At 48.5% G+C, this 19,921-nt stretch overlaps 1 protein-coding gene across 1 annotated transcript in view; it reads left to right on the plus strand.

The window, feature by feature from the left end:
• CD28 (CD28 molecule) overlaps positions 1 to 12,741 on the plus strand; it is a 28,595-nt gene extending 15,854 nt beyond the window's left edge. Inside the window, exons 3-4 of the mRNA XM_083152074.1 lie at positions 6,432 to 6,577; positions 12,331 to 12,741. Coding sequence (XP_083008200.1) covers positions 6,432 to 6,577; positions 12,331 to 12,390 — 206 coding nt within the window. The 3' untranslated portion in view covers positions 12,391 to 12,741. The remainder of the gene's footprint in view (positions 1 to 6,431; positions 6,578 to 12,330) is intronic.
• The last annotated feature ends 7,180 nt before the right edge of the window (positions 12,742 to 19,921 follow it).

Raw genomic sequence — 19,921 nt, forward strand, 5'->3', positions numbered from 1 at the left:
CCCAACCCCAGGAATGTAAGAGAAAGCCACCCATAACCCAACCCCAGGAATGTAAGAGAAAGCCACCGATAACCCAACCCCGAGAATGTAAGAGAAAGCCACCCATAACCCAAACTGGGAATGTAAGAGAAAGCCATCCATAACCCAACCCCAGGAATGTAAGAGAAAGCCACCCATAACCCAACCCCAGAAATGTAAGAGAAAGCCACCCATAACCCAACCCAAGGAATGTAAGAGAAAGCCATCCATAACCCAACCCAAGGAATGTAAGAGAAAGCCACCCATAACCCAACCCCGGGAATGTAAGAGAAAGCCACCCATAACCCAACCCAAGGAATGTAAGAGAAAGCCACCCATAACCCAACCCAAGGAATGTAAGAGAAAGCCACCCATAACCCAACCCAAGGAATGTAAAAGAAAGCCACCCATAATCCAACCCCGGGAATGTAAGAGAAAGCCACCCATAACCCAACCCCGAGAATGTAAGAGAAAGACACCCATAACCCAAACCCAGAATGTAAGAGAAAGACAACCATAACCCAACCCCGGGAATGTAAGAGAAAGCCACTCATAACCCAACCCCAGGAATGTAAGAGAAAGTCACCCATAACCCAATCCCGGGAATGTAAGAGAAAGCCACCCATAACCCAACCCCGAGAATGTAAGAGAAAGCCAACCACAACTTAACCCCGGGAATTTAAGAGAAAGTCACCCATAACCCAACCCCGGGAATGTAAGAGAAAGCCACCCATAACCCAACCCCGGGAATGTAAGAGAAAGCCACCCATAACCCAACCCCGGGAATGTAAGAGAAAGCCACCCATAACCCAACCCCAGGAATGTAAGAGAAAGCCACCCATAACCCAACCCCAGGAATGTAAGAGAAAGCCACCCATAACCCAACCCCGGGAATGTAAGAGAAAGCCACCCGTAACCCAACCCCAGGAATGTAAGAGAAAGCCACCCATAACCCAAACTAGGAATGTAAGAGAAAGCCACCCATAACCCAACCCCAGGAATGTAAGAGAAAGCCACCCATAACCCAACCCCAGGAATGTAAGAGAAAGCCACCCATAACCCAACCCAAGGAATGTAAGAGAAAGCCACCCATAACCCAACCCCGGGAATGTAAGAGAAAGCCACCCATAACCCAACCCAAGGAATGTAAAAGAAAGCCACCCATAACCCAACCCCGGGAATGTAAGAGAAAGCCACCCATAAACCAACCCAAGGAATGTAAGAGAAAGCCACCCATAACCCAACCCAAGGAATGTAAGAGAAAGCCACCCATAACCCAACCCCGGGAATGTAAGAGAAAGCCACCCATAACCCACTCCCGGGAATGTAAGAGAAAGCCACCCATATCCCAACCCAAGGAATGTAAGAGAAAGCCACCCATAACCCAACCCCAGGAATGTAAGAGAAAGCCACCCATAACCCAACCCCGAGAATGTAAGAGAAAGCCAACTACAAATTAACCCCGGGAATGTAAGAGAAAGCCAACCATAACCCAACCCCGGGAATGTAAGAGAAAGCCAACCATAACCCAACCCCAGGAATGTAAGAGAAAGCCACCCATAACCCAACCCAAGGAATGTAAAAGAAAGCCACCCATAACCCAACCCCGGGAATGTAAGAGAAAGCCACCCATAAACCAACCCAAGGAATGTAAGAGAAAGCCACCCATAACCCAACCCAAGGAATGTAAGAGAAAGCCACCCATAACCCAACCCCGGGAATGTAAGAGAAAGCCACCCATAATCCAACCCCGGGAATGTAAGAGAAAGCCACCCATAACCCAACCCCGAGAATGTAAGAGAAAGACACCCATAACCCAAACCCAGAATGTAAGAGAAAGACAACCATAACCCAACCCCGGGAATGTAAGAGAAAGCCACTCATAACCCAACCCCAGGAATGTAAGAGAAAGTCACCCATAACCCAACCCCGGGAATGTAAGAGAAAGCCACCCATAACCCAACCCCGGGAATGTAAGAGAAAGCCACCCATAACCCAACCCCGGGAATGTAAGAGAAAGCCACCCGTAACCCAACCCCAGGAATGTAAGAGAAAGCCACCCGTAACCCAACCCCAGGAATGTAAGAGAAAGCCACCCGTAACCCAAACTAGGAATGTAAGAGAAAGTCACCCATAACCCAACCCCGGGAATGTAAGAGAAAGCCACCCATAACCCAACCCCGGGAATGTAAGAGAAAGCCACCCATAATCCAACCCCGGGAATGTAAGAGAAAGCCACCCATAACCCAACCCCGGGAATGTAAGAGAAAGCCACCCATAACCCAAACCCAGAATGTAAGAGAAAGACAACCATAACCCAACCCCGGGAATGTAAGAGAAAGCCACTCATAACCCAACCCCAGGAATGTAAGAGAAAGTCACCCATAACCCAATCCCGGGAATGTAAGAGAAAGCCACCCATAACCCAACCCCGAGAATGTAAGAGAAAGCCAACCACAACTTAACCCCGGGAATTTAAGAGAAAGTCACCCATAACTTAACCCCGGGAATTTAAGAGAAAGTCACCCATAACCCAACCCCGGGAATGTAAGAGAAAGCCACCCATAACCCAACCCCGGGAATGTAAGAGAAAGCCACCCATAACCCAACCCCGGGAATGTAAGAGAAAGCCACCCATAACCCAACCCCGGGAATGTAAGAGAAAGCCACCCATAACCCAACCCCAGGAATGTAAGAGAAAGCCACCCATAACCCAACCCCGGGAATGTAAGAGAAAGCCACCCGTAACCCAACCCCAGGAATGTAAGAGAAAGCCACCCGTAACCCAACCCCAGGAATGTAAGAGAAAGCCACCCGTAACCCAAACTAGGAATGTAAGAGAAAGCCACCCATAACCCAACCCCAGGAATGTAAGAGAAAGCCACCCATAACCCAACCCCGGGAATGTAAGAGAAAGCCACCCATAACCCAACCCAAGGAATGTAAGAGAAAGCCACCCATAACCCAACCCCGGGAATGTAAGAGAAAGCCACCCATAACCCAACCCAAGGAATGTAAAAGAAAGCCACCCATAACCCAACCCCGGGAATGTAAGAGAAAGCCACCCATAAACCAACCCAAGGAATGTAAGAGAAAGCCACCCGTAACCCAACCCCAGGAATGTAAGAGAAAGCCACCCATAACCCAAACTAGGAATGTAAGAGAAAGCCACCCATAACCCAACCCCAGGAATGTAAGAGAAAGCCACCCATAACCCAACCCCAGGAATGTAAGAGAAAGCCACCCATAACCCAACCCAAGGAATGTAAGAGAAAGCCACCCATAACCCAACCCCGGGAATGTAAGAGAAAGCCACCCATAACCCAACCCAAGGAATGTAAAAGAAAGCCACCCATAACCCAACCCCGGGAATGTAAGAGAAAGCCACCCATAAACCAACCCAAGGAATGTAAGAGAAAGCCACCCATAACCCAACCCAAGGAATGTAAGAGAAAGCCACCCATAACCCAACCCCGGGAATGTAAGAGAAAGCCACCCATAACCCACTCCCGGGAATGTAAGAGAAAGCCACCCATATCCCAACCCAAGGAATGTAAGAGAAAGCCACCCATAACCCAACCCCAGGAATGTAAGAGAAAGCCACCCATAACCCAACCCCGAGAATGTAAGAGAAAGCCAACTACAAATTAACCCCGGGAATGTAAGAGAAAGCCAACCATAACCCAACCCCGGGAATGTAAGAGAAAGCCAACCATAACCCAACCCCAGGAATGTAAGAGAAAGCCACCCATAACCCAACCCCGAGAATGTAAGAGAAAGCCACCCATAACCCAACCCCGGGAATGTAAGAGAAAGCCACCTATAACCCAAACTGGGAATGTAAGAGAAAGCCACCCATAACCCAACCCAAGGAATGTAAGAGAAAGTCACCCATAACCCAACCCCGAGAATGTAAGAGAAAGCCAACCAAAACTTAACCCCGGAAATGTAAGAGAAAGCCACCCATAACCCAACCCCAGGAATGTAAGAGAAAGCCACCCATAACCCAACCCCAGGAATGTAAGAGAAAGCCACCCATAACCCAACCCCGAGAATGTAAGAGAAAGCCAACCACAACTTAACCCCGGGAATGTAAGAGAAAGTCACCCATAACCCAACCCCGGGAACGTAAGAGAAAGCCACCCATAACCCAACCCCGGGAATGTAAGAGAAAGCCACCCATAATCCAACCCCGGGAATGTAAGAGAAAGCCACCCATAACCCAACCCCGAGAATGTAAGAGAAAGACACCCATAACCCAAACCCAGAATGTAAGAGAAAGACAACCATAACCCAACCCCGGGAATGTAAGAGAAAGCCACTCATAACCCAACCCCAGGAATGTAAGAAAAAGTCACCCATAACCCAATCCCGGGAATGTAAGAGAAAGCCACCCATAACCCAACCCCGAGAATGTAAGAGAAAGCCAACCACAACTTAACCCCGGGAATTTAAGAGAAAGTCACCCATAACCCAACCCCGGGAATGTAAGAGAAAGCCACCCATAACCCAACCCTGGGAATGTAAGAGAATGCCACCCATAACCCAACCCCGGGAATGTAAGAGAAAGCCACCCATAACCCAACCCCAGGAATGTAAGAGAAAGCCACCCATAACCCAACCCCAGGAATGTAAGAGAAAGCCACCCATAACCCAACCCCGGGAATGTAAGAGAAAGCCACCCGTAACCCAACCCCAGGAATGTAAGAGAAAGCCACCCGTAACCCAACCCCAGGAATGTAAGAGAAAGCCACCCATAACCCAAACTAGGAATGTAAGAGAAAGCCACCCATAACCCAACCCCAGGAATGTAAGAGAAAGCCACCCATAACCCAACCCCAGGAATGTAAGAGAAAGCCACCCATAACCCAACCCAAGGAATGTAAGAGAAAGCCACCCATAACCCAACCCCGGGAATGTAAGAGAAAGCCACCCATAACCCAACCCAAGGAATGTAAAAGAAAGCCACCCATAACCCAACCCCGGGAATGTAAGAGAAAGCCACCCATAAACCAACCCAAGGAATGTAAGAGAAAGCCACCCATAACCCAACCCAAGGAATGTAAGAGAAAGCCACCCATAACCCAACCCCGGGAATGTAAGAGAAAGCCACCCATAACCCACTCCCGGGAATGTAAGAGAAAGCCACCCATATCCCAACCCAAGGAATGTAAGAGAAAGCCACCCATAACCCAACCCCAGGAATGTAAGAGAAAGCCACCCATAACCCAACCCCGAGAATGTAAGAGAAAGCCAGCTACAAATTAACCCCGGGAATGTAAGAGAAAGCCAACCATAACCCAACCCCGGGAATGTAAGAGAAAGCCAACCATAACCCAACCCCAGGAATGTAAGAGAAAGCCACCCATAACCCAACCCCGAGAATGTAAGAGAAAGCCACCCATAACCCAACCCCGGGAATGTAAGAGAAAGCCACCTATAACCCAAACTGGGAATGTAAGAGAAAGCCACCCATAACCCAACCCAAGGAATGTAAGAGAAAGTCACCCATAACCCAACCCCGAGAATGTAAGAGAAAGCCAACCAAAACTTAACCCCGGAAATGTAAGAGAAAGCCACCCATAACCCAACCCCAGGAATGTAAGAGAAAGCCACCCATAACCCAACCCCGAGAATGTAAGAGAAAGCCAACCACAACTTAACCCCGGGAATGTAAGAGAAAGTCACCCATAACCCAACCCCGGGAATGTAAGAGAAAGCCACCCATAACCCAACCCCGGGAATGTAAGAGAAAGCCACCCATAACCCAACCCCGGGAATGTAAGAGAAAGTCACCCATAACCCAACCCCAGGAGTGTAAGAGAAAGCCACCCATAACCCAACCCCAGGAGTGTAAGAGAAAGCCACCCATAACCCAACCCCGGGAATGTAAGAGGAAGCGACAAGGAATAGGTGAACACATGACAAAGGGCGTCATGGTGTAGGTTGACATCGACAAAATGTTGACACAAGCGAAAGTTTGAGGTGGGAATGGTTGACCCAGGAAAAGGTCAATAATGAGTTTTTCCATATTTTGGGTGTCCTTATGGAAATCTGCTGATATGGGCACTGTATCAGCGTAATGCGCCCCCACAAATGGCTTTCTGCGCTCGGCACACTATTATAATCTAACTTGGATCATGAAGTTGGAACAAGTCGGTTAAAAGAAATCATGAAAAACTCATGTCAACTTTTTCATGTGTAGACCATTAACCTGCCAACATTTTGCTTGTGTCGACCTTTTGTCAATGTTGACCTAGACCATGTCGAAATTTTTCATGTGTTGTCCTATCGCCTGTCGATTCAATAGTGGTCGACATAATTTGTGTCGAATAATCAACTGTATACCATATATCACAGAGGGGACCGGTATTATCATTCGGCTTCTAATCTGTTTTACATATCGCTCACAGGATATCCTGTATGCAAATCAGCAGAGAAAGAAGAGGTTCCGCCGAGGCTCCCCCTGTGCCAGACGTCCCCCCTCAGCCTGCAGGTGGCGCTGGGAGTTTGCGGATTGTACAGTGTCATAATCACTGTGGCGTTCTTCTATATATGGGTAAGAAAGTTCTGTCTCCATGGGGCAATCTGTGATGTGGGCGATGTACAGATAGTGCTTCTCCCCTCTAGGTCGTCCTAAATCCAGCCCTAGTCCCTAGATATGTGTGTCCACGAGTTCTGGATGTCAGGACCGAAACTAGGGTTTCCGGCGCCCGGGGCAAGGCGGTCATTTGGTCGCCCCCCCACTGACTGGGGGGGGGGGGCAAATGACTGCCTTGCCCCTGGCACCGGAGGCTGAGCAGACCCTGCGCCCACATACCGTTGTGCAGCGGGGTCCCGGGATGGGCAGCGGGGTCCAGGGACAGGCAGCAGGGGTTCCGGACCAGGCAGCAGGGGGACGGGCAGCGGGGTCCAGGGACAGGCAGCGGGGGTTCCGGACCAGGCAGCAGGGGGATGGGCAGCGGGGTCCAGGGACAGGCAGCAGGGGGTTCCGGACCAGGCAGCGGGGGTTCCGGACCAGGCAGCGTGGATTCCAGTCCAGGCAGCAGGGGGACGGGCAGCGGGGTCCAGGGACGGGCAGCGCCGCGGCGGCTTTATTCCTTGTAGTGAGCTACGCTTCTTGCCTGGCGGCGGGAAGCGCTGCTGATTTTGACTTGCCGGACGCTAATTGGCTGAGAGAATTCAGCCAATCAGCGTCCGGCAAGACTTTTCAAAATCTACTTCCTGCCGGGCAAATAGCGTAGCTTGCTTCCAGCTGCCGCTACGCCCGTCGCCCGGATGCCCGCTGCCTGTTCTCGAACCCCCGCTGCCAGGCTCGACAGCGCCCCCCACATGCAGTGCCCGGTGCGCATGATCCCCCAGCCCCCCCCCTAGTTACGGCCCTGTGGATGTGGTACCACATAGGAGAAGAAAAAAGATGGGACAGCGCTGTACTGAATAATCAAATATTTATTACAATTTATATAATATCGTGGCCAACGATAAGACAGACAAGACTCACAAACTTTAGCAGTTAGTGATTGCATGCAGAGATAGAACGGATTCTCCTCTGTGATAGTCTATTAGTATTGTTAGTTTGTAAATATCACAAGTTACAGTGGCGTAACTAGAAAAGTAGCTCCCCCCTGCCAAAAAAATTCTGCCGCCCCCCCCTGCGATAAATGCCCCCCCTGCGATAAATCCCCCCCCCCCCCACGGTACCTGCACTGCGCGGTTCAGGAACATGCCGGCATCTGCCGCCAGCTTCTCCACGTTGACCTCCATGTTGGCGGTGTGACTCACAGGCGGGTGATGGTGACTGCTCGGCAGGGCGGGGAGCTTGCCGCTTGTTTGTGTGGTCTTATCCGCAGGACGGATTCGGACGGAGCTTCCTGCCTGCCCTGCAGCTGTGCGGTGATCGGTGGGCGACTGCTCTCCCTTGGGCGCACACTCTCTGAGCGTACTGGAGGAGTTTGGAGCCGGGCAGCCACTGGAGATAGCAGGGTGTCTGTCTGGCGCACGGGCTGGGGAGAGACGGATCCCCACCTCCCCGCAGCTCCGGGCTGTCACACAGGCAGTGAGACTGGAGAACCGTGACCCTGCGCCCCGGAGGTGCCGGCTCCCCCCCGCCACCGCTAGGGCTGCGGAGCGGTAGCTACGCCACTGACAAGTTAGTATTTCCTATTAAATGTGCACATTTCCAGCTTGTTTGATCCTTAAGTGCATCCAGATATAACAGGTGGGATCCGGCTAACGGTCTCCAATGATGATCTCCGACCGCTGGTGCAGTCTTACTTTGCGGTCTTGTCAGAGAGCAATCAAATGGTCCTGTCTCATGCGCAGCCAGCCGTGCCCCATGTCCTGTACGCGTTTCTCCGCCTTTTACCAGTTCAGCAGCTTCCTCAGGAGGTGTGTGATCATTAGCAGCACTGTTCCGCTTTTTATCGTTGGCCACGATATTATATAAATTTTAATAAATATTTGATTATTCAGTACAGCGCTGTCCCATCTTTTTTCTTTTCTGCTTGGTTGGGTTAAAAAGGAAACAGCTGCAGTACAGAATATCATACAATCAGCGTTCAATATCATAGCAAGTTTTTGTTTGGTCTGTACCACATAGGAGACCAGGGTGCCACTAATATATATCAGGAACGTCCAAAAGGTGAATGTGCTACATTATACCAAGAAAGACACTAAGATACCATATCCCGCAGTCCCACAGCCCTGTCCTATAGCGTCCTGACAGTCCAGATACCATATCCCGCAGTCCCACAGCCCGGACCTATAGCGTCCTGACAGTCCAGATACCATATTCCTCAGTCCCACAGCCCAGTCCTATAGCGTCCTGACAGTCCAGATACCATATCCCGCAGTCCCACAGCCCGGTCCTATAGCGTCCTGACAGTCCAGATACCATATCCCGCAGTCCCACAGCCCGGACCTATAGCGTCCTGACAGTCCAGATACCATATTCCTCAGTCCCACAGCCCGGTCCTATAGCATCCTGACAGTCCAGATACCATATCCCGCAGTCCCACAGCCCGGTCCTATAGCATCCTGACAGTCCAGATACCATATCCCGCAGTCCCACAGCCCGGTCCTATAGCATCCTGACAGTCTAGATACCATATCCCGCAGTCTCACAGCCCAGTCCTATAGCGTCCTGACAGTCCAGATACATATCCCGCAGTCCCACAGCCCGGACCTATAGCGTCCTGACAGTCCTGACAGAGCAACATATGATGTAATGATAAATGTGAAACTAGAGGAGGAGGATGGAAACCTTGTATTTCAAGTTCTAGCTGCGTCTGCCCCGTCCAATGCCCAAATAATACAATATATTTATTATATACCAAAAAAAGCCAAATAAAAATAACACGTGGATTGAAAATGGAACAGTTACGCCCAAGATGCAGTCCAGAATGTTTAGTCCGGTCATGTGGGAAGAAATTCCTGCAGTGGTCAGCATTGGGTGGCACGCGGTAACCCACGGTGGAACTCTCATTAGGATTAGGAGGGGAGGCACTAGCAGGGAGGGTGAGGCTGCTGAGGGGGGATATTCCACTCCTTCGAGAGGCCTGTGTTGGTATTCTGACCACGGTATCCCCACCGACGGTCATCTGTATGGTAACAGCCATATGACATGAGGCTGTAAAGTGTATTCCATCCTTTCTCTTGGGTGTGAAAAAGCAATCCCGTATATTAGATAGAACGAGGGCTGCATAGGCTCGAGGGAATTTGTAGGTTGTAGATAAAGTTATTGAGGAAAGTAAGGTGCTGTGAGGAAAAACCTCAGGTAGTGAGTGGTAGGTGGATGGGCCAATCAGGTAGCTTAGGGGCGTCAGCTTAGAGAGGGGTATATTAGGGAACGTTAGGAGGAAGTACTTCCTCTTTGAGTCTGGATCCCCACCCTCCCTTCCCTTTCAATCTTGTGCTACCTGGCCTTCGGACCATTCACCCAATTTGCATCAATAGCTTTAATTATAAAATCAGCGAAAAGGCGCTCTCGACCAGCAGTCAGGTGAGGTGTCAGGCGGTCGCCTTGCGGTATTGCCTCCCTTTGCCAGGACGGTGGGCGAGTCCCGACTCAGCGGGGGGACGTTGGACACTTCCTGGAGGTGTCCGCACCATACCATAGAAGGGGCAGTAAGTCCGTCACGGCGCAGGCTGTACCTTATGTAAGAGGTGTTTTGTTGGATTGGGGCGTTTCAGTCGCTACCATTGACATACACCGTTGACTGGTCCTGGTCTCAAGTGCTTTATTGGCCATCCCTTTAGACAAATAAGGGTCATACAACTTCAATAAATATTATGACCAGTTTAAACTTATGCTGTTACATAGAAACATAGAAACATAGAATTTGACGGGCAGATAAGAACCATTTGGCCCATCTAGTCTGCCCTTTTTTTTACCCGCCAGGTAATCTCAACCCTTTTTAATCCTTATTTCTTTGTAAGGATATTCATATGCCTATCCCAAGCATGTTTCAATTGTACTACTGTCTTAGCCTCTACCACCTCTGATGAGAGGCTATTCCACTTATCCACTACCCTTTCTGTGAAGTAATTCTTTCTAACATTTCCCCTGAACCTACCTCCCTCCAGTTTCAGTGCATGTCCTCATATTCTATTACTTCTTTTCCTTTGAAGAAAATTTCCCTCCTGTACTATGTTAAAACCCTTGATATATTTGAAGATTTCTATCATGTCCCCCCTTTCCCTTCTCTGCTCCAAACTATACATGTTAAGATCTTTTAGTCTATCCAGGTAAGTTTTGTGATGTAGGCCATGCACCATTTTAGTTGCCCTTCTTTGTACACTCTCCAATGTATTTATATCCTTCTGAAGATATGGTCTCCAGAACTGGACACAGTATTCCAGATGAGGTCGTACCAATGACCTATAAAGTGGCATTATTACGTCTTTTTTTCTGCTACTGATTCCTCTCCCTATGCAACCAAGCATCTGACTAGCCTTCCTCATTGCTTTGCTACATTGCTTTCCTGCCTTTAAGTCACTTGAAATAGTGACTCCTAGATCTCTTTCCTCCTCAATAGTTTCCATTATAGTGACATTTATACTATATTTAGTCTTTGGGTTTTTGAGACCCAAGTGCATAATTTTGCATTTTTTAGCATTAAACTGTAGTTGCCATGCTCTTGACCAATTCTCAAGTTTACTTAGATCATCAGTCATTTGATTTACCCCTCCTGGTGTGTCTACTCTGTTGCATATATTTGTGTCATCTGCAAAAAGGCATACTTTCGCTTCAATACCATTTGCAATGTCATTAACAAAGATATTAAAGAGCACTGGTCCAAGTACAGATCCCTGGGGGTACTCCACTGGTAACATGTCCCTCCATAGAATGCACTCCATTTACTACAACTGTCTGTTTCCTATCCTGCAACCAGGTTCTTATCCATTTAATTGTTTTATAATCCAATCCCACACTGTCAAGTTTATTTAGCAGCCTGCGATGTGGGACAGTGTCAAAAGCCTTACTAAAGTCTAGATATGCCACATCTACAGCCCCCCTTCATCTAGTATTTTGGTCACGGAGTCAAAAAAGTAAATGAGACTTGTTTGGCATGATCTCCCTGCAGTAAAACCATGCTGTTTTGGATCCTGTAAGTTGTTTAATTTAAGATATTCCACTATTCTTTCTTTTAATAGTGTTTCCATTAATTTCCCTACTACTGATGTAAGGCTCACTGGTCTGTAGTTACCTGCTTCTTCTTTGCTTCCACTTTTGTGCAGTGGAACTACATTTGCTCTTCTCCAGTCCTCTGGAGCTGCACCTGTATCTAGTGACTGGTTGCTGTCCGAGTCGTTATTTTAAGTTAAGGTGTGAGTTATTTCTAGGCAGTTAAGTTAAGGTATAGGCCAAGCGACATAATTTGTTAGGCGCCCTATAGGAAAAGCCCCTCGTTATTATGGTCATTGGGGTATATAGACAATGTGACTCATATATTTCTAATGAGATTACCCAGGAAATGCAGGAATTCTAGGAACAATGTGAGTGAGTTGGAGCCAAATATCCGATGCTGTAGTACAGGGGTTACCCCCTGGGGTTCACAGCAGGTCCTGTACTGAGGGTGTCTGTCTGTGGGAGCAGGTGGGATAATTACTGACCCAGACATCCTGAAAACATGGCCTACCGTATGTTAGGAAGTACATGTATGACCAAGTGCTTGTTTCTCTAGCACACAGGAGCGAAACAGCCATTATCCATCTGTAACCACATGATACAGAATACTATGATGTTACTATGTTTCCACGCTGTATAATAGTAATGACGATGATGATGATGACTGTGCAATGATTTCACAGGGAGAGAGAAGAAGAATCCTGAGAATCCAACAGAGTGACTATATCAATGTCTCCCGGTGACCAGAATGTTACATCCCGTGTACGCCAGCACACACTGAGCGCTACCTGCGCACACCGCCTGCGCCATCGGCACGCTATGTTCGGAGCTACTGCAGCACAGCAGCTACTGGGATCTCTGGGTTTCTTCAGTGATTTACCATATATCGGATTGATGATTATTTCCTGTGTGTCATGTAGAGAAGACATTGTAGCAGCTTAGGGTTTCTGGCTTTTAATTTAATGGTTAAAATGAAATTGTTCTGACAAATGAAATAACAAGAATCCACATTCAGCGCCATCCACGTTCTGCAGTAATACAGAAATACAAGCACGTAACATGACCATTACATAACATGACCAGCACGTAACATGACCAGCACGTAACAGGACCATTACATAACGTGACCAGCACGTAACAGGACCATTACATAACAGGACCAGCACGTAACATGACCAGCACGTAACAGGACCAGCACGTAACAGGACCAGCACGTAACAGGACCAGCACGTAACAGGACCAGCACGTAACAGGACCAGCATGTAACATGACCAGCACGTAACAGGACCAGCACGTAACATGACCAGCACGTAACAGGACCAGCACGTAACAGGACCAGCACGTAACATGACCATTACATAACAGGACCAGCACGTAACATGACCATTACATAACATGACCAGCACGTAACATGACCAGCACGTAACATGACCAGCACATAACAGGACCATTACATAACATGACCAGCAAGTAACATGACCAGCACGTAACATGACCAGCACGTAACATGACCATTACATAATATGACCAGCACGTAACATGACCAGCACGTAACAGGACCAGCACGTAACAGGACCAGCACGTAACAGGACTAGCACGTAACAGGACCGTTACATAACATGACCAGCACGTAACATGACCTGCATGTAACATGACCAGCACGTAACATGACCAGCACGTAACAGGACCAGCACGTAACAGGACCAGCACGTAACAGGACCGTTACATAACATGACCAGCACGTAACATGACCAGCACGTAACATGACCAGCACGTAACATGACCATTACATAACATGACCAGCACGTAACATGACCAGCACATAACATGACCAGCACGTAACAGGACCATTACATAACATGACCAGCACGTAACATGACCAGCACGTAACATGACCAATACATAACATGACCAGCGCGTAACATGACCAGCACGTAACATGACCAGCACGTAACAGGACCATTACATAACATGACCAGCACGTAACATGACCAGCAAGTAACATGACCATTACATAATATGACCAGCACGTAACATGACCAGCACGTAACATGACCATTACATAATATGACCAGCACGTAACATGACCAGCACGTAACAGGACCGTTACATAACATGACCAGCACGTAACATGACCTGCACGTAACAGGACCAGCACGTAACATGACCAGCACGTAACATGACCATTACATAATATGACCAGCACGTAACATGACCAGCACGTAACATGACCATTACATAATATGACCAGCACGTAACATGACCAGCATGTAACAGGACCAGCACGTAACATCACCACTACATAACATCACCACTACATAACATGACCAGCACGTAACAGGACCAGCAAGTAACATGACCAGCACGTAACATGACCAGCACGTAACATGACCATTACATAATATGACCAGCACGTAACATGACCAGCACGTAACAGGACCAGCACGTAACAGGACCAGCACGTAACAGGACCAGCACGTAACAGGACCAGCACGTAACAGGACCAGCACGTAACATGACCATTACATAATATGACCAGCACGTAACATGACCAGCACGTAACAGGACCAGCACGTAACAGGACCAGCACGTAACAGGACCAGCACGTAACAGGACCAGCACGTAACAGGACCAGCACGTAACATGACCATTACATAATATGACCAGCACGTAACATGACCAGCACGTAACAGGACCAGCACATAACAGGACCAGCACGTAACAGGACCAGCACGTAACATGACCAGCGAATTCGCAGCCTTGCGAGTACCACCAAACCCCGCCAGAATGCCGGGCCGTCCGCCCCCCCCCACAGCGTGTGTTCACAGGCTGTGAATGGGTGTTTAACATAAGCACCCATTCCCATGCTGCGGGGAACACCCACATGTTTGTATGGTCGCCGACCATCGACAGATGTGGAAGGTGCGTGCATATAACAGTCACTTACATCTGCGTGCATGCTGGGACGGAAATGGGCGGGCAGCTAACATCCGGTGATGTCAGCTGACATGCCGCCCCCCCCCCCCCCCGCACTTGTGTCACGGCATGAAACGCCTGGAGATCCCCTAATGGTAATGGGGCTGCCCAGCGCCCCTCTCCGCCCCCTGCCCACAATGTTGGGTGCATGCACATGCGCAGAACGAAAACATCGGTCCCCGTGCAAACATCAGAAAGCCCCCATAGCCGCGCCACCTTAGGGCCATCTCATTCTATGGGCTTCGTGGACAGTTGCGCAAGGGTCCCATGATCCTATGGGGTCTGGCCTGCTCCGACTGGTAACCCCCCTTTCTAGCTGGCAGACATGAAATCTACTGTAGATATACAGTGTCTAGATAGACATAGAACCTGCACAAGGTAGACAATGACAAAAGGTCGACACGCACTGAAAACTAAATATACATTTAATAAATAATACTGACATACAACAATGAAAAGTAAAAAGAGAATTCTTTTGAATAAAAATTTTTTTAAAATTGGGGATGAGTTCCTGCTGGTATGATTGTTCCATGCCGAGGATTAATGCCAAACCCATTGTACTAATGATGTGTGTAATTACCAGGTAAGATGGAGGAAGTCTCCTTGCTGGAGAGTAAATGTACGGAATAGTCCCTGTGATTGGAGTGGAGGATCCAGGAAGTGTGGACAGGGGCATAACTATATGTTCGTAGGCCCCATAGCAAAAGTTTGTAAGGGCCCCCTATACATGTATGTAAAACGTATTACTTAGACGGTAAAGATGGGCCCCCTTCAGCTTTGGGCCCCATAGCAGCTGCACCCCTATGGTAGTTACGCCCTTGAGTGTGGATAACTGCAGACTTTGTGGTGTACTGAATACCTGGCTTGTCGCTGCAGAGTGCTGTGAGGTTGTAGGATCTAATTGATGGACGTGGAACTGGTCTGGATTGGAATGAATGGAAACCTGCTTCTCCTAAAGCTGCAGGCTGGAGCAATAAGGGGATGTGGCTCAATGCGTCTCTATCAGGAGCTGCTCTATATATCCCACTGGGTGCATCCCACAATCTATCCAACCGCACTGCATGCATCTCACAATCTATCCAACTGCACTGCATGCATCTCACAATCTATCCAACTGCACTGTATGCATCCCACAATCTATCCAACCGCACTGTATGCATTTCACAATCTATCCAACCGCACTGTATGCATCTCACAATCTATCCAACCGCACTGTATGCATTTCACAATCTATCCAACCGCACTGTATGCATCTCACAATCTATCCAACCGCACTGTATGCATCTCACAATCTATCCAACCAACCGCACTGTATGCATCCCACAATCTATCCATCCGCACTGTATGCAACCCACAATCTATCCAACCGCACTGTATGCATCTCACAATCTATCCAACCGCACTGTATGCATCCCACAATCTATCCAACCGCACTGTATGCATCTCACAATCTATACAACCGCACTGTATGCATCCCTCAATCTATCCAACCGCACTGTATGCATCCCACAATCTATCCAACCGCACTGTATGCAACCCACACTATATCCCGCACTGTATGCATCCCACAATCTATCCAACCGTACTGTATGCATCCCACAATCTATCCAACCGCACTGTATGCATCTCACAATCTATCCAACCGCACTGTATGCATCCCACAATCTATCCAACGGCACTGTATGCATCCCACAATCTATCCAACCGCACTGTATGCATCCCACAATCTATCCAACGGCACTGTATGCATCCCACAATCTATCCAACGGCACTGTATGCATCCCACAATCTATCCAACCGCACTGTATGCAACCCTCAATGATTGAGGGTTGCATACAGTGCGGTTGGATAGATTGTGGGATGCATACAGTGCGGTTGGATAGATTGAGTCAATCTATCCAACCGCACTGTATGCATCCCACAATCTATCCAACCGCACTGTATGCATCCCACAATCTATCCAACCGCACTGTATGAATCCCACAATCTATCCAACCGCACTGTGTGCATCTCACAATCTATCCAACCGCACTGTATGCATCTCACAATCTATCCAACCGCACTGTATGCATCTCACAATCTATCCAACCGCACTGTATGCATCCCACAATCTATCCAACCGCACTGTATGCATCTCACAATCTATCCAACCGCACTGCATGCATCCCACAATCTATCCAACCGCACTGTATGCAACCCACACTATATCCCGCACTGTATGCATCCCTCAATCTATCCAACCGCACTGTATGCATACCACAATCTATCCAACCGCACTGTATGCATCCCACAATCTATCCAACCGCACTGTATGCATCCCTCAATCTATCCAACCGCACTGTATACATCTCACAATCTATCCAACCGCACTGTATGATCCCACAATCTAGCCAACCGCACTGTATCTGACACACTGTATCCTGCACTGTATCTGACTCACACTGTATCCTTACTGCTGCAGTGCGGTGTAAACCTTTGTGCTGCTGAAGTGCCAGATTAAGTTATAAATGGGCCTGGAGCTGAATGATCAAGGGCCTATTATGCGCAATAATTGGGGTTGCAGCCAGCACCTAATAATGTGGGGGGCGTGACCAGTGTTCTGTTTGGGTGGTCTTCTCATGGGTGTGTCTCTATTTGTGGAAATACTTTCAACTTATTATATATGCCTGGAAAAGGCATGGGGCTGGCATAGGAAAAATGCAGGGAGATATATTGGCGGGTGCACTCCAAAGGTGCACCCGCAGGACGCCGATGTCCTAAGATACTTGCGAGGTGAGGCGGCACTCCAGTCATAAATAAAATACTGAAAGCCATACCCCTTATACAAATCATGCAACACAATAGTAACCCCCTTATACTGTACTTGCTTCTTACACATTATGCCACATGGCAGGGCTATAACTAGGGGGGGGCTAGGGGGTCACGCGCACCGGATGCTGGAGGGTGGGGGCGCTAGTGTGAGGTCCTGGGGATGGGCAGTGGGGGTCCAGGGACTGGTGGGTTAACACTGGCTCCTAGCCGGGTCCCGGGGACGGGCAGCGGGGGTCCGGGGACTGGTGGGTTAACTCCGGCTCCTACTAGCGCTGCCGGGCGGTGGGCGGGAAGCAGGTTTTGAAAAGAATTCAGCCAATCAGCGTCCGGCAAGTCTTTTCAAAGTCATCGGCGCTTCCTGCCGCCAGGCAGATAGCGCTAGGAGACGGAGTGAGTGAAGGCTGCTGCTACACCAGTCTCTGGACGCTGCCTACCCCTGCTGGCTGCACACAGGTATGTTGGCAGCAGGGGTCCAGGGACTGGTGTAGCGGCAGCTTTCACATACACAGCCGTGCGCTATTTGCCTGGCGGCTTTCACATACACAGCCGCTCGCCTGGCGGCGGGAAGCGCTGATGATTTTGAAAAGACTTGCCGGACGCTGATTGGTTGAAATCAGAAAATCAGCGTCCGGCAAGTCTTTTCAAAATCTGCTTCCCGCCCACCGTCCGGCAGCGCTAGGAGCCGGAGTTAACCTTCTCCAGTCCCCAGACCCCCACTGCCTGTCCCCAAGGCAGTAATTTGGTGTGTTTTTTTTTCGGGGGGGGGGGGGGGGGGGGGGGGACACACACCAAGTGACTGCCAGCCTGGGCGCCCAAACACCTAGTTTCGGCCCTGCACATGGAATGAGCAATAATTCACACTATGGCACACGGATTGAGTCAAAATTCACATTATGCCACACAGATTAAGGCAACATTCACATTTTGACACATGGATTGAGCCAAAATTCACACTATACAAAACAGATTGAGCAATAATGCACAATATGCTTCATAAACAGGGGCATTGCACACCAAAGGCTCGCATTAAAAATTACACCATAATGCCCATTACATGTTAAGCCACACACCATACGTATTATGCCAAACACCATAATGCCTATTAAAAATGAGGTACTTGTTTCCAAGCACGGCACCCATCACATACCATGCCATAAGGTATGCGATGATATGCAATGCGTTTTTCCCAGGGTGCCAAAAAATGCTGAACCGTGCGTTGCGGCACAATATTGTGGTGTCCTATGCGTGTAAGTATTAGCAGCCGGCAGCCACTGGCATTAGCAATAAAAACACATTTTTGTATAATATTCCTGTAGTCACAGCACAAAAAAAAAATATATATATATTTTTTTTTATTGTAAGCATTTGGGTTTAACCAGCGATCCCTGAGGCACCATACAGTATTTTACACCTTCTAAGAAAACATCTGGATGCAATATTTTTTTAGACAGGTCAAAACATGCAAATTTTACCACAATTTACATGTTAATACAAGTGTGATTTTTTTTGTCCCCCAAAAATCGCACATGTCTAAATGTCGCCCCCGTTTACATGTCGCCCCTGATGCTGATTCTAGTGTGCAGGAAATCTCGAACATGAGCCAACAGCACCACCTTGTGGCCAATGCAGCATACTGCTCAAGCAACGCACCTTCGGTATATCTGTTTAGACGTTAATAATACTGTACATTTTCTAAGGGACGAGTCTAAATGACTTGATTTTCATTGTTTTTATCAAATTTTAAAGATATCTAGAAACACTTAAGGATTTGTGCACAGCTCTAATAAGCAGGGACCCGATCACGGAGCTCACTGAGGCTGGAGGAATTATGGGCCTCATACAGAGATGGGCGCAGTGCACATCACTCCTGTGTTTTTGTATTACCTTTTCCAAGACGGTGACATGCTGCGGCTCAGGCGGCACCGCATATAATGACTGTGCCACCCATCTGTGGCATTACACTGCTCACCGTTGAAGCCTGGGGCTGGTTTTACTCGTGGGGGAGGGACCCTATGCTCATTTTTTAGGGTTGGGATCATTTGGTCTACAGCATTATGGTCGACAGTCAATGGGTCGACACCATTAGGTCGACATGGGAAAAGGTCGACATGGGAAAAGGTCAACATGGTTGTAGGTCGAAAGGTCATTAGTTTGACAGGTCATTAGTTCGACATTGTGTAGGTCGACAGTCAAAAGGTCGACATGGGGTTTTTCACTGTTTTTTTTACCTGAATGTCAACACAGTCAACATGGACACAGTTTAAAGTGCACCACATCCCCTCGCATCTCTTGCTGCGCTCGCTATGCGTCGGGCACGGTGCCTCCCTACACTCGGCACACTATTTTATTCTCCCACCACACCCTAGTAGATGGTAGGGCATGAAATACCGCCTGTCGGCACATGTCGGCTCAAAAAACAGTGAAAATCCCCATATCGACCTTTTGACTGTCGACCCAGATAATGTCGAACTAATGACCTGTCGAACT

Source organism: Crinia signifera, chromosome 7, assembly GCF_055691185.1.
Source record: "Crinia signifera chromosome 7, ASM5569118v1, whole genome shotgun sequence".
In the NCBI taxonomy this organism is placed as follows: Eukaryota; Metazoa; Chordata; class Amphibia; order Anura; family Myobatrachidae; genus Crinia; species Crinia signifera.